The sequence below is a fragment of the Megascapheus bottae genome, chromosome 9 (assembly GCF_031878675.1).
Source record: "Megascapheus bottae isolate mThoBot1 chromosome 9, mThoBot2.hap1, whole genome shotgun sequence".
NCBI lineage: Eukaryota > Metazoa > Chordata > Mammalia > Rodentia > Geomyidae > Megascapheus > Megascapheus bottae.
Window position 1 is genome coordinate 11,790,299 of NC_143517.1, and position 15,088 is coordinate 11,805,386.

Below are 15,088 nucleotides of genomic sequence, written 5' to 3' on the forward strand. Positions count from 1 at the left end.
GTCCTGGGCTTGAGCTCAGGGCCTGAGCACTGTCCTTGGACTTTTTCAAGGCTAGAGCTCTACCACTTGAGCCTCAGCACCACTTCTGGCTTTTTTCTATGTATGTGGTACCGAGGAATCGAACCCGGGTCTTCATGCATGCTAGGCAAGCACTTTAACCACTAGGCCAAACTCCCGGCCCCCTTTGCAGCTGTTTTTATATAGCTAATCTTTTTTTGCATTAAAAATATTACCAAAGAAAATCTCTCTTATTAAACTCTTTCAACAACCCGTCTGCAACATGAGTGTCCTTTGAACTCGATGATAGTATTTCTCCTGCTGGTCTATAGGCTTCCAAAAAATGGCGCTTTGTCTAATTCATCTCTGAATTGCTGTAGCTTTCCACATAGTACTTTGAATGGCAGGGTGTTCAGAAAAATATCTGAATCAGTAGATGAGAGTTCTCTCACAGATTGTGGGACCATAGGCAAATTCCATTAAAATAATAGCAACTGCCACCAAACCAGTCTTTCTGCTGATGTGATGGTGTCCCACTCAGGATGATTTCTTCCAGAGGATCCCCCTCAATGGAGAGCAGAGACAGGCATATCTGTGTGATAGGCAGAGTGCTCTAGCTGGCCCTTCCTTCCTTGTCTGTCTTTTTTGTTCTTTCTCATGGACAGTCCAAGGCCTGTTTGGAGAGAATGCTTTGTCCCTATTGACGTCCAGGCCTATGTCATCTACACACACACACACGATTACCAACATGCAGAACCCATCGGCCTCACATCTGCTGTCCGGGCACACTCTACAGCGGCTTCACCTTCACCCCCTGGCCTGTACTTCCTGTGGCACACAGGGTGTTGTTTAATGATTTTTGAATCATCTGCTTCTCCTGCTGAACTCCCACTTAGCAGCTTCTTGAGAGCGGGGCTCTTTCTTTGTTTTCTTTGTATTATCTGTGCGTGGAGTTGTGCCAGTGGATACAGTGAGTGCTGAGTGGCACCTGTGGAATACACAAAGATCAGCAAAGTCCATCTGTATCTCAGCAGTTCTGACAGCACTGCTTATTGTCAGTGCAAGCGGGACATTCTCTCCTGTCTGCTCTGTGTGGGTAGAGTCTGCCCACCTCCACCCTTTGCTCTTTGCACCTGCTTCCTTGCTTCAGCCACTGACTGGAAACCTTAGGTTGGAAACATATAGTCCTTGGTAACACTAAGAAAGATGCTTAAAGCACACTGTTTTGCAGGCAAGACCTCCCTTCTTCCCCCACCCATTACTGTGGATTGAACAAGTACTGTGTGCTGAGCACTGGGCTAGGATATTCCTAACACTAGAAAAGCAGGCAGGAAAGCAAACAGAAATAACCAGATGTGAGGATAATGGGACAGAGAAGTATACTACTAGTGGAACATCATAGAACATTGCATGTCACGTACAAGACACAGCTCTTTTGTTAGCCTCTGACTTCTGGGTCCAGGAGTTGAAGAAATTCCAAGCTGGGCCTGGTGGCTCATGCCTGCAATCCTAGCTACTCAGAAGGCAGAGATCTGAGGATCATGATTCAAAGCCAGCTTAGGCACAAAAAGTCTGTGAGACACTTATCTCCAATTAACTACCAGAAAAAACCAGAAGTGGTGTTATGGCTCAAGTGGTAGAGCAGTAGCCTTGAACTAAAAAGCTTAGGGACAGGCCCAGAGTTCAAGCCCCATAACCAACCAGAAAGGAAGAAAAGAAGAAGGAATTCCACAAGAAGTTGTATATGTAGTCCATGGCTGGGTGAACGTAATGAACCTGCCAGTGTATGAGAGAGATTTTACAGATAGGAGAGAGGAGGAAGTCCATAGGCTCAGAGCTAAGGGCCAGCCTTGGCTGAGGAACTGAAAGAATTCTCAGGAGGTAAGGGTACCTGGGAGTAGAAAAGTGTAAAAGGCAGGGTATGGGAAAGAGGCTATTGGCTGCTTGCTTCAGGAGGCCAAGTCCTGTCAAGCTCAGCTCTCAGCTGTCACCAGTAGAAGGACTGTGTGTACCATGAGTACTGCCCTTGAGGCCTTTTGGCTCTGTTGCTGTTCCTTGGGAGAACATGGCTCAAGCAGCATCTGCCTCCTTCTCCTGCTTCCTCTCCCTCCCACCCCCGCCCTATGTCTTTGTTGTGTGGTTGTGCTCCACATGTCCAAGCTGAAACAGGACAGCAGTACAGCCTGGCCTTACGACAGGAAATGGCTAGGCAGGGTCAGCCACATTCATGGCTTTGCCTTTATTCATAGTCCTTTCTCTCACCCATTCTTTATGGGGACCTGAGAGTCAACACAGTGTCTTGCCTGTGAATGTGGAGTTATCTGTCACTCCCTGTTCAAAAGAAAAACAAAAACTGTAGAACTTTTCAGTTTGGGCAGTACCTTCGAGAGGGTGTGACAGAGCCAAACCTCCTGGTGTTGCATCTTTGATATGGAGTAGTCACAACTGCCTTGAGTCATCTTCTATGTCAGATGGCCAGTCAGCACTAAAACATGTTAACCACCGCAGAAGGAAGAGAAATACAGTTTCCAGATTGCCATGGCTGACAGCTCAGGAAAGCCATGCTAGTCATGTGGGCAGCATCAGTGGCTGCCCAACTCTTACATTTACAAGTAAACTTAGGACCCACTCTGTGAGGAGATTAACATAGCTCTTATACCCTTACTTGACATAAAACCTTGCTAGTTTTGACCCAGATTTCCCATGATTTGTACCTAATTGTTAAGGAAAACTCTACATCTACAATCAGAGGCTCCATGCTGGCTATTTTCTTTCCAGATGGGGTCGGTGGACAGACATCCTGTCTCATGGACGCTACAAACGTCAACTCTCTGAGCAAGATGTAGAGACTATCTGCAGAACCATTCTTGTGTACTGTCTCAACCATTACAAAGGAGATGAGAACATCAAAAGCTTCATCTGGGATCTGATCACACCCACAGCTGATGGCCAAACTAGAGCCTTGGTCAATCATTCTGGTAGGTCTACTTCTGATTTTTTGTCACCTGAGTATCCAACAGCTGCTGACAACTTTTACAGTATGCTCTGATGAAGAGATGCTGCAGAGAGACCTGCAAGCCCTTACCCTGCCCCTTACCATACTCCCAGTATCTGCCTCCAACTCTATAACATGAAGTAGAAAAGGCTCCAGTGCTGATGATAATGATTCTTCTAGGTCTGTCAGCCCCTGTGCCAAGGGGAAGGAAGGGGAAGAAGGTGAAAGCTCAGAGCACACAGCCAGTGGTGCAGAATGCTGACTGGCTGGCCAGCTGCAACCCAGATACCCTGTTCCAGGAAGACAGCTACAAGAAGCACCTGAAGCACCACTGTAACAAGTATGTCTGTGGGGGTGAATCTACATGTAACTTTGGCTAGGACTAGTGTTAGTCTGAGTGTAGTGCCTCAAGTGGAACCACACAGGATTTGGCCTCCTGTGGCTGGCTTATTTCATTAAGCATAGTGTTTTCAAGGTGTGCATACTCGTTTTGACAACTAAATACTATTCCATTGTGTGTCAAACTTTTTAATCCTTTCATCTGTTGGTGATCATTTAGATTGTGTCCACCTTTATCTGTTCTGAATAATGCTACAATGGAAATTGCACATGATAGGTGTTTAGCCAGTATGTGATAGGGAATTATGGTTAGTTTTATATGATTCTACCTTTAACTGACTGCTTCTAGTGGAGGGGCATGGTTGGGGAAACAGTATTTTTACTTTAATCGCAGTGCATTTCCTGGTTCTATGAGCCTGGAATCATGTTTTTGCCTTTATTTCCAGAAATCATAAAGAAGTGAAGAAGATTGAGGCTAAATTTTTTAACTATGTACATATTAAGCTAACATCTACATGCATTGATTGCTTTCTTGGTCTCAGGATGTATTTTCATTATTAATAATACAGGCAGCCATGTTCCTAAACAGCTCAACCATGCCTTAGCTTGATGTGACCTTGGAGAAGCTGCTCAACCTCTTCTGGATTTACTCTCCTTGTCAGTAAAATAGAGGTTGGCAGCAAGGTCTCAGTTAGATGAAGCAGGATATAAATAAATTTGTATTTTACTTTTAAAATATTATGACAACAGCCAAATCACACACTATGGGCAATATGCCAAGTGCTTTATATAGATTATCTATTTGAGCTGTTTGAGATAAATAGTGCTATTTATTTTATTTTAAAATGTTATCTATTTGTCTATTAGTGCTAGGAGTGGAACTTGGGTTGGTATGCTTAGTAGGCAAATGTTCTACCAATGAGCTAGGCCCTTCCCTTCCCTTCCCTTCCCTTCCCTCCTCTCCCTCTCCTTCATTTCCCTTCTTTTCCTTTCCCACCCTACCCCACCCCACAATGTTTTGCCCTATTATCCAGAATGCTCAAATGATCATCGTACCTTAGCTTCCAAAGTAGTTGAAATTACAGATGTGTGTTACTGTGCCCACAAGAAATACTCTTTTGTCCCCCTTTAACAAGGAAGCTTAAGTCTCAAGTTGAGTAACTTATCTAAGGTCTTTCAACCAATAAATAATAGAACAGATATGGATGGGCAACTGTCTTGTTATTGCCACCATGATTTTCTGTCCACCATACAAGAATCTTTACAACTATGCCTTCAAACACTTTGTTGTTTTAGAAACTCATTATTGTTGCGGCATAATGCTTCTCCCTAAAATGATACCCTACTTGTAGCTGTTAGAAAACTTCTGCTTCATTGCAATTTGTGTCAACTCCGATCAGTAGCCTTCTAAATTCTGGTTTCAAACAAAGGAAGTCAGCTGGTTTAATGTGGGAACAACATGGCTTTTTTTCCTGGATGTCAGTGTGGTGGTGATGGTAGTAGCAGTTTTTCATTTAAGTTGAACTGTGAGTTGCAGACTTCTAGCGGGTATCTATATGAGAAATCACTAGAGTTCTGCTACCTTTCCATTTAGTCTTAAGAAGAAACTTGTTGCCTTCTGTATTGTTTCTTACACGGAATGGGTGGTCCCATTGTCTTTCTCAGATGACCATGCCTGGAGGTTACATAAGATCTAAAGCTATGGGGTGTTGATGTTAAGATAGAAAATGAGACATAATTGAGGAACATCCTAGAAAATCATCAGCCACTTTTCTGAAAGTCTTAAGGTGCTGAGAAACAAAACAATTGATTGCCATGCATGGTCATGGGCTGGGAGGTGATCCAGAAAATAGACTGTAATGGCACAATGGGAGGCCTCAGGGTTCCTTAGTCACATCTGCGCACCTCATGGAGTGAGAGCACCTTGTGATCAGCTGCTGCCTCCTAGCCATCCTGTCTCCTCTACATGGCTACCTGGCATAGTATATTCCCCAGGGAATACTCCACTTGCCAGTGGCATTGATTTGAATTTTTCCCTAGAGAAGAAATGTAACATTCACAGTTAGTTCATGAAAGTCTCCATATAAGTAAAACTGCTCCCAAAGCTGAAATCTTTGTCTTCTGCCAAAAGGAAGAGGAACTATTTGGCCACCTGCCCATGTATCTAGTTCTCTGAGAATAGGAAAGAATCCATCCATAAGTGGAAGGTAGCTGGAGCTACCTTCACTGGGCTTCCTCTGGAAGTAAGAGCTGTCTTACAAATTACCTTGGTATATGTTTGAATATTTTCACCTTCACATTGAACTCATCTCGAGACTGTGTTGGCCATAACCTGGGTGAGGAGGAAAGAAAGCATATGGAAGCATATCTATTCTATTTATATCTGGTCAGAAATGGTCTGTATAGGCAAAAGAGCCTCTAAAGGCATTATGATATAGAGTTAAAAGGCCAGGTTGATACCCCAAGGTGAGACTCTGTGACCTCAAATGCATGACTTCCATTAGGGGTAGTTTCCACATTTGTAAAATGGGACCTATAACTTGTCCTCCTTTATTGTCCTACAGTTATGTTATAGTGAAGATAGGATGAATGAGTGTGTGTAAATGTAATGCATTGGTTGTGGTGTGTCATGAAAGTATGTGAATGGATTACTTGGCTAGGAAAATAGTGCTAGAATAAATGACCCGTGCCAAAATAGTAGTCATCAGCTATAATCCTGAGTACACACCAGTGACCATCTAGCAGGGGCTGCTGGATTCAGAGTGGATTCAGAGGCCTTGGGGAGAGAGCCAGTGGATTCCATTTAAAGAATTATACTTTAGCCATTGAGGAAAACCAACCAGGATTAAAAATCTGGTTCCTAGGTAATTCCAAAGGTTTGAAAGCTAGAATTCTTGAAAATGACTGTTAATGAGTTGCATACATTTTCACCTTCTAACGTTTTATTACTATTTTCCAAGTGACAACATAGATGCCCAGGTTATAGAAACTAAAAGGGGGTGGAAATACTTAATATTCCCTGAGAAGAGTAAGGGACCCACCTCCCTCTTCACTCCACCCCACCATCTTCCTTTATCGGAAGCAAAGCTGTATAATCTGAAAAACCTGACATTCCATATTGAGGGTTTATTGTAAGGTAGTAAAACCAGATTTTATATCTCGTTTATTCCTACAACTTCTGATGTGCTTCCAAAAATGGTATTAAGGCAGCAGCTGAGGAAATTTTATGAGATAATGAAGCAGAACAGTTACTGAAAGCCATCTGCTCAGTTGTTTACAAACTTGCTTCAATACTTCAGAGGCAGTGGTAGGGTACGTGTCTAAACTTCACAAGCTGCACTAGGTAGAACTAAATGAAGTACGCCTGGGCTGGGCTGAGCTCAGGCCCTCTCTCTGCAGCATGAGCCGTTGCCAGGCAGGCCTGTTGGAAGCCAGCAGAAAGCACCACACAGAGGTGATTATGTGCCACCATCTGTCACGCTTCAAGCCTACCATACAGCATGGCTAATCAGCCTTGGCAGGATGATGGATGAACAGCAGCAGCTGCCAAAAGCCACTGTTGGCAAACAGTCCTGAAGTTAAGAACTTTTCCCCCCTCTGTCTTCCTCTCCAGGGTCCTGCTGCGTGTCCGCATGCTGTACTACCTAAGACAAGAAGTGATAGGAGACCAAGCAGATAAGATCCTCGAGGGTGCTGACTCAAGGTTGGTGCAAGTGCACATTTGTTCTGTACCTCCCTGAGGTAATCCAGGTAGTCAGAAAACATCATGGCGATGTTTCAGAAGCTATTAGTAGTGCACCTTCTCCTTTGCATCTTGAATGCATGTGTTTGTCCTCTAAGCTTAGGGATGTGATAAGAATCAGCAAAAGACTGTTTGTGTGCATGTATATAAAAGGGTGTTAACAAGATTGTTGGTGTTTTGAGATGACCTTTAAATGAGATACCACGTGATAAAGTTCATTTCTGGCTGTGATGGAAGGTGGCCCAACTGTGCCCTGTCTTTCACCTCTCTGGATCCTCCAGAATACATGTACAGTATTCACTACTGTGAATTAGAATTCCTTTTTAATACTAGTATTTATTTTAAATATTGTTTAAACAACTGTCTTTCTAGTGAAGCAGATGTTTGGATCCCTGAACCTTTCCATGCTGAAGTTCCTACAGATTGGTGGGATAAGGAAGCAGATAAATCCCTCTTAATTGGGGTGTTCAAACATGGTAAGTGATGTCTCTCTTTGAATGCATCTCAACTGTATGGCTTTGTCTTTATTTAGAACTCTTTGCATACTCTTTTCCAAAGTCATAATATTAATGAGAATAGTTCCAAAGGACTCTTGGCATCTACCATTTTTCTGTACTAAAAATCTAATATGAACTGTAAATATCAGATGCTGTTTTTGAATGTTTGTTGAGTATTTGAGAAGAAAACATTTCTTTCTTGGCTGTAAATAGAACCCAAAACATATTTGTTTCGGTAATAGCCAAGTTGTGATATAGCTCTCCCTAAACTTTGCTTCCAGCCGGCTTCCCTCACTAACTCTGCCAGCCGGTGTCAGAGTGGACGGTGGGCTTAACCTCTGCTATTAATCTGTACAAGTGCCTCCTGGGCTTTGTTCCAAGCAATATTTCACAAATGTCAGTGCTGAGGACTCGCCGCTCCCCCGAGTGGGATGCAGCCTTGTTAACTTTGAAAGGCTGGGGATGCAGAACTGGCATGATATATACAGTGAGCGATTCCTGATTATAATCCCAATTCTCTGGAGGTCGTGGAGGTATTCTCAGCAGCCCAGCCTGACTAAAGGGGAGAATGATGGCTTATAAAACCTTTCATGATTACAGTTTGGCTTGCGGCTCTACAGCAGTTAGGAGCGGTGTGTTGTAGTACACATCCTAATTGAATTGTGCTGTTCTGCCTATGTACTCACAGCCGTGTTTTGTGAGCTCTGCCTCAGAATCATTTTCCCGCAGTGCACTGTTGGGATCTGCCATTTTCCATCTAGTCAAATTGGGCAGTCAAAAAGCAAATTGCAGTTTGAAAACCATAGAGGGAACAGTGTCATCTTACTGACACGCATCATCCCAAACCTAATAAGACAGGTTCGCTGGCCTTACGTATACGGGGATTTTTCAGCCAGCCATAGGAGTTCCTACAGGACTGAAGCTATTCAGGAAGGACGAGGGTAGACTTGGAGTAACACTGCAGAGGTCATAAAGGAACATTATGAAACCTTTTAAATGTCAAGCAAAATTAGATCTTGGGAAAAACAGGGTCAGAAAATTCTCCAGGGCATCCTACAGTTATTCCTAACCTGTTTTTCTATTTATATTTTTGGTCATTCTGGTATTGTCCCTGAAGTGTACCTTGGTCCCCCCAAAAACTTGCCTAGAATTCTGGAGAACATTCTACTAAAATAAGATGCATCTAGTTCAACATAGGTAATCGTCTTATCTGAGAAACAAACTTGTGTGCTTGTGGCAGTGTTGAGACTTTGACAGTGACAGACCTTTCTTTGTTTCTTTGTGTGTGCTCCGTGGGCTGCTGGACATGGCACAGGCTATGAGAAGTACAATTCCATGAGAGCTGACCCTACACTGTGCTTTCTGGAACGAGTTGGTATGCCTGATGCCAAGGCCATAGCTGCCGAGCAAAGAGGAACAGACATGCTAGCAGATGGTGGAGATGGGTAAGAAGGACATTTTAAAATTTTAATAAACTTGATGTCAGTACCACATCTATTGGCAGGGTTCACTTCTTACAGTGCACTACTCTCTATATTGTGCTTCATTTGAACTTAATCAATGTTTTCCAGAGTATTTTATTTGTATAGTGTAATGATTGTTTGAACAAAGTACATTATCTTAAAAAAAAAAACCTGAAACTTATTTGTCTTTTCCAAGTGGCATCCTATCCCCAACCCATCAGGGCTGCATGGAGTAAATACTGCTAAGCATTTCTTTTGATGGCAAACCCCGAATTAAAAGAAGTACTAGGTATATTTTTATTCTCACCCATCCCATTTACCAAAATGACAGACTTTTTTTTTTAATGCAGTGGAGAATTTGATAGAGAAGATGAAGACCCTGAATATAAACCAACCAGAACACCATTCAAAGATGAAATAGATGTAAGAACCTGTATATGTGGGCCTTATGGCAACATTAAAATAGAATATGTCTATATAAGACTTGTTAAACTTTATAGATAATGGGGTTTTTTTTCTTTAAAAGATAAGGAACACTGAAATTCAAATTAATATGTTTCTGTCTTTGCTCAAGGAATTTGCAAATTCTCCTCCAGAGGATAAGGAAGAGCCCATGGAAATTCATGCCCCAGGTAAGATGCTGGAGAAGCACATAGAGCAGGGGAGGAAGTGTGCCAGCAACCTTGGATCCTGCCGTGGGGCCTTGTTCCTCTGTATGTAATGGTGCTATCTTAAATAGCCCCTTTCTTGCACCCGCATCTCTTGTGAATAACTAATTCTTAGGGTTGAGTTTTTAATTACATTGAATTTCTTTGATAGAATTCTTTCAAGCTCTGTTTATACTTACACTAATGAGATTATTAAGCATCTTTAAGGTGTTCTATTATGCTCTCCTCACCTACAAGCATTTATTGTTTGAAATATTTCCAATTTGTTTAGCATATTGACCCTCTACCTAATGTAAAATCATTAGATCATATGATTATTTGTGTTCAAGATTATTATTATTATTATTATAAGTACATTATAGGAGACCCTTCTATAGCTCATTCTATAAAGTATGTTTCTTTATGTATAACTGATAAACTTGTTTTCTTTCCTCTAAGGAATTTAAAAAGATTAGTCTTTGAGTTTCATACAAATATTTTTATTCCTTATTTATATTTTTTAAACCAAGGCATTGCTATTCTCTTTCCCACACTGTCATATGGAGGCTAATGAGTCATCTTGTTTTGTTGGAAAATCCTGTGTATTGCAAAATTGCAGCGACACATTTCAAAGATATTTCTCCCACTTCCCCAGGCAAGCACAGTGAGAGTAGTGCTGAGTTAGGCCAACTCTACTGGCCTACCACTTCAACCCTGACTACGCGTCTGCGCCGGCTCATTACTGCCTATCAGCGCAGCTATAAAAGGCAACAAATGAGGCAAGAGGCCCTAATGAAGACTGACCGGCGGAGACGGCGGCCTCGGGAGGAAGTGAGAGCGCTGGAGGCGGAAAGGGAAGCTATTATATCTGAGAAGCGGCAAAAGTGAGTTTCCTCGGGGGTCACTCCACACCCACTTGTAGTTCACTCCTGTCAGCTCTTTTCTGCCCACAGAGGCAGCAGTCCCCACAGAGACAGTGTCCAGCAGGGAAAGGCTCGCGGTACCACAGTGGGCCTGTCTTCCCAACCCAAACAAGAGGAAAAATGAATGAACCATGTATGCTTTCATCCTCAAGTGCCATGTAAACCCAGGTCTTTTTTTCTTGCAGGTGGACGAGAAGAGAAGAGGCTGATTTTTACCGAGTGGTATCCACCTTTGGGGTTATTTTTGACCCTGTGAAACAGCAGTTTGACTGGAACCAGTTCCGAGCCTTTGCTAGGCTTGACAAAAAGTCTGATGAGAGTTTGGAGAAGTACTTCAGCTGCTTTGTAGCCATGTGCAGGCGAGTCTGTCGAATGCCTGCCAAGCCCGACGACGGTAGGTACCTTAACCAGCTACATTCTATATAAGGCGGCCAAACTGGTGAGAGGTGAGACAGTGTACAGAAGTTTCTCAAGCAAATGCAAATGCTTCCATGTTACAGATCCACCCGACCTCGCCTCCCTGATCGAGCCCATCACAGAGGAGCGGGCCTCTAGAACTCTGTACCGCATCGAGCTGCTGCGGAAGATCAGAGAGCAGGTCCTACATCACCCACAGCTAGGAGAGAGACTGAAGCTCTGCCAGCCTAGCCTGGATCTTCCCGAGTGGTGGGAGTGTGGACGGCATGACCGGGACCTGCTGGTGGGTGCTGCTAAGCATGGGGTCAGCCGGACAGACTACCACATCCTCAATGACCCTGAGCTGTCCTTCTTGGATGCCCATAAGAACTTTGCTCAAAACCGAGGGGCGAGTAATGTCTCCTCCTTGCACCCATTGGCCATGGGCTTTGGGCACATTCCTCCAGGCATCTCATCAGCTCACAGTCACGATGAGAAGGTACCAGAGCAAGGTGAAGGCAAAGCAGAGGAGTCTGAAAACTCAATGGCCAAAGAGAGGCCCGAGGGGAAAGAAGAGGAAGAAGAAGCTGATAGTGGGAGCAAGGACAGCAAGCAGGAATGCGAGGCCGAGGCCAGCTCAGTGAAGAGTGAGCTGAAAGGAGCAGATGGCAGCACGGAACCAGGGTCCAAGTCTGTGTCAGAGAAGGGCTCAGAAGAGGACGAAGAAGAGAAGCTAGAGGATGATGACAAGTCGGAGGAGTCATCCCAGCCTGAAGGTAAGGCCTGGTCACTTGAACTTGGACGCTTTTCTGATTTCCCAATGACTCTATGGGATGCACTGTTGTGCCAAGCCACAAGCCCTTGTTTCTTTTCTTTCCTTTTCTTTGCAGTTCTTGGGATTGAACCCAAGGCTTCACACTTACATATACCTCCCAGTCCTTTTGTGTATGAAATAGATTGTCTCTCCTTGGGCTACCTTAAACTCTAGATCTTTCTGGGTTCTTTTTCTCCCCCCAGTGTCCATTTTCTTTTGTGCAAGGATAGTCTAGTTATGATTACAGGTCTTCTTCCCCGATCCTTTATCACATGCAAACATGCTATTTCTAACAATGAAAACTCCTAAGGAATATTATACGTACACATTCATAACTTTGGGTTTAAGGATAAAGGTTAGCTTCGTAATCAGGTATAATACAATCCTGGCTACTGAGGAGGCTGAGATTTGAAGGATCTCAGTAAAAGGCCAGCCAGCCTGGGCAGAAAGTTAGTGAGGCAAGCAGGGCTGGAGTCATAGCTCAAGTGTTAAAATACTAGCCTAGCTAGCTCTAGGGCCCGAGTTCAAACTCTAAAACTGGGGGAGGGGAGGAATCGTGACAATTTGTACAAAGGGATGAGGGAAGTCATTCCCTGAGAAGATAATATTAAATATTTGTATTTTATTTCAGAAATAAAGGATAAGAATAGAATCTGAAAATAACCCATTCTCTTTCTGAGTCACAGATGGCTGTGACTGGCACACATTGTACTGCACTGCTATAGTAGAAGTAGCTTCCATACCAGCTGAAACCTTAGCCTTTTTCCTGTATTAGAGAACAGAGGCTCCTGTGTCAGACAGGATTGGCCCTTACCTCCTCTAACATTTCCTTGTGTGATGCCACATGGAACTCTGTCAGCACCTGTTTCTTCATCTGTAAGGTGGAAACCATGTCTTCTCTGCTAAAGGGCCATTCCAAGCTTTAGACAACAAACATTAGTGAAAGAACCAACGCCTTTCTAGCTGCATAGTAGGTGCTTGATACAACAGAGCTGATTGGTATTCATCTTGTTAATGGTGTCCTTTCTGAACTTCAGTTTCAGCGATATTCTAGTCGTGAATAATGCACATTAACTTCCCTCTCAGCAGGAGCTGTCTCTAGAGGAAAGAATTTTGATGAAGAAAGCAATGCTTCTATGAGCACTGCTAGGGATGAAACGCGAGATGGATTCTACATGGAGGATGGAGACCCATCAGTCGTGCACCTCCTTCACGAAAGAACATTTGCCTTCTCATTTTGGCCTAAGGTTAGTGGGGTCTGTCATTTTTGTTTTGAACAAATACTTGTGTGGGAGGGCATCTTTCTAACTTGTTTGTTTGTTTTTTTTTCAAGTTAGGGGGCTGAGTTTTGTGGTATTGACGGTAGAAATCAGGGTTCTGCACTTGGTAGACAAATGCCAGTGCCTGATCTCCTACCTAACCATGCCTCCTTCCCCTTTTTCCTCAGTCACTTCATGGCACAGTTTCCCTTTCATGCTTGAGCCAACCTGAATTCCTGTCTCTTACTTGTATTTCCCTTAGTTGCCCGGAATAACTAGTGAACCGTCAAGCCCAGACATGGGTTGAGATTTGAAGTTTGGTGAGCTTGTAAAGTTGGGCTGGCCTCCAACCTTGATTCTCCAATTTCTACATCAGGTAGCAAGGATTATGTGCTTGAGCCACCATGTGTGACTGATACTTCAAACAAACTCCCAGCTCACAGTATACACTGGCACAATGTATGAAGGCTATAGGTTTATGTTTATGTGTTTTTTTTTTTAATTTTAATTTTTTTTTTTTTTGCCAGTCCTGGGGCTTAAACTCAGCCTGAGCACTGTACTTGGACTTTCTCAAGGCTAGAGCTCTATCACTTGAGCCACAGCACCACTTCCACCTTTTTCCATGTATGTGGTACCAAGGAATCGAACCCAGGTCTTCATGTATGCTAGGCAAACACTCTACCAATAGGCCAAACTCCTGGCCCAGAAGGTTACATTTTTGACTGAAGAGGGTACTGTTCCCCTCCACACCCCACCCTCAAACCCCTGCCCATCTCCTTCTATTTCTCTGTTACGTTAATCGTCATTGAAATAGAAGGGAGTTTCTCGGATTGACCAAAGGTTTATAGTAGCAGACACTTTTAATCTATGGAAACTTGGTCTAAGAGCTGTAATTAGAAAATTTTAATGTGCACGCTTCAGTGAAATTTGGAGCAATAATAGGTGGGGAATACAAATTGACATTCATTAGGTGTTCCTAGGTTGGCGCCCACTTCATAATGCTGAACTTTATTAATTGTGACGCTAATGATGTCCCCCTTCCTGGGACACTTTACGCTGAAGCCTGTGGATCTGAGAGCCCAAGCTTTGAGAGGCTAAGCACTCTCTCTCCATTGTTGTCTTCTGACATTCACCAAGGCTTCTCAACTGGTAGAGGCTGAATGCGAATTACTTTTTAGAAATGAGCTTATTTTGAAGGTGGTAGCTCTTTAATAATGTTCATAGTTGAAACCTAATGTTAGTGAGTTGTATTTATTTACTTTGTTGTTTAATTTGTTTTCTTTTCCTTCCTACTGTCCTCTGCCACCACTACCACCAACTTAAGCCTTTTTGTGCTAAAGTATCTTGATGGGTATATTTGTATAATAGTTTTAACCAGGTCTATGTTACAATTTCGTGTGACTTTTCTTCTCCCCTCAGGATAGAGTAATGATAAACCGATTAGACAACATCTGTGAAGCAGTGCTGAAAGGCAAATGGCCAGTAAATAGGCGCCAGATGTTTGATTTCCAGGGACTCATCCCGGGCCACACACCCACCACTGTGGACAGTCCTCTGCAGAGAAGGAGCTTTGCTGAGCTCTCTGTGGTTGGGCAGGCCAGCATTAGTGGGGGTGAGGACATTACTACTTCTCCTCAGCTGTCAAAAGTAAGTCAAAGCAGTTTGTTTTTGCAATTTAAAGGAAAGCCCTCTAAGTCTTATCTCAGTTGGGAAGCTTGTATTTCACTAGTCTTCCTGGTTTTGTTTGTTTTGAGATGGTGTTGCCAAGTAGATCTCAAACTCGAGCACCCAAGCAGTCCTTCTACCTCAGCTTCCTGAGTAGCTAGTGTTGCAGCCATGCATCACTGCTCAGCTGACTAGTTCTATATGGAATTAAGATGGTTGCTATTCCCCTGCTGTGGTCACCATTTGTTAATGTTGATTCCCTTAAGCTTCTTGCTCCTTGTTTCTAATTCCAGCCCCAATAGCAGATACACTTTTGTCTCATTGCAACTATTGTGCTGGAATTTTTCAATA

General features: G+C 43.3%; 1 protein-coding gene across 4 annotated transcripts in view; it reads left to right on the forward strand.

Moving 5' to 3' along the window:
• The window catches only part of Chd7 (chromodomain helicase DNA binding protein 7), a 213,290-nt gene that overhangs the window by 183,508 nt on the left and 14,694 nt on the right, over positions 1 to 15,088 (forward strand). For 3 of the 4 annotated variants that reach the window (XM_090338855.1, XM_090338856.1, XM_090338858.1), the window contains 12 exons: positions 2,776 to 2,975; positions 3,173 to 3,332; positions 6,945 to 7,034; positions 7,446 to 7,549; positions 8,886 to 9,015; positions 9,384 to 9,456; positions 9,608 to 9,665; positions 10,336 to 10,564; positions 10,789 to 10,997; positions 11,104 to 11,775; positions 12,900 to 13,060; positions 14,492 to 14,719. In XM_090338855.1, the coding sequence (XP_090194981.1) occupies positions 2,776 to 2,975; positions 3,173 to 3,332; positions 6,945 to 7,034; positions 7,446 to 7,549; positions 8,886 to 9,015; positions 9,384 to 9,456; positions 9,608 to 9,665; positions 10,336 to 10,564; positions 10,789 to 10,997; positions 11,104 to 11,775; positions 12,900 to 13,060; positions 14,492 to 14,719 (2,314 nt within the window). The remainder of the gene's footprint in view (positions 1 to 2,775; positions 2,976 to 3,172; positions 3,333 to 6,944; positions 7,035 to 7,445; positions 7,550 to 8,885; positions 9,016 to 9,383; positions 9,457 to 9,607; positions 9,666 to 10,335; positions 10,565 to 10,788; positions 10,998 to 11,103; positions 11,776 to 12,899; positions 13,061 to 14,491; positions 14,720 to 15,088) is intronic. The other variant, XM_090338857.1, reaches the window with a different exon arrangement.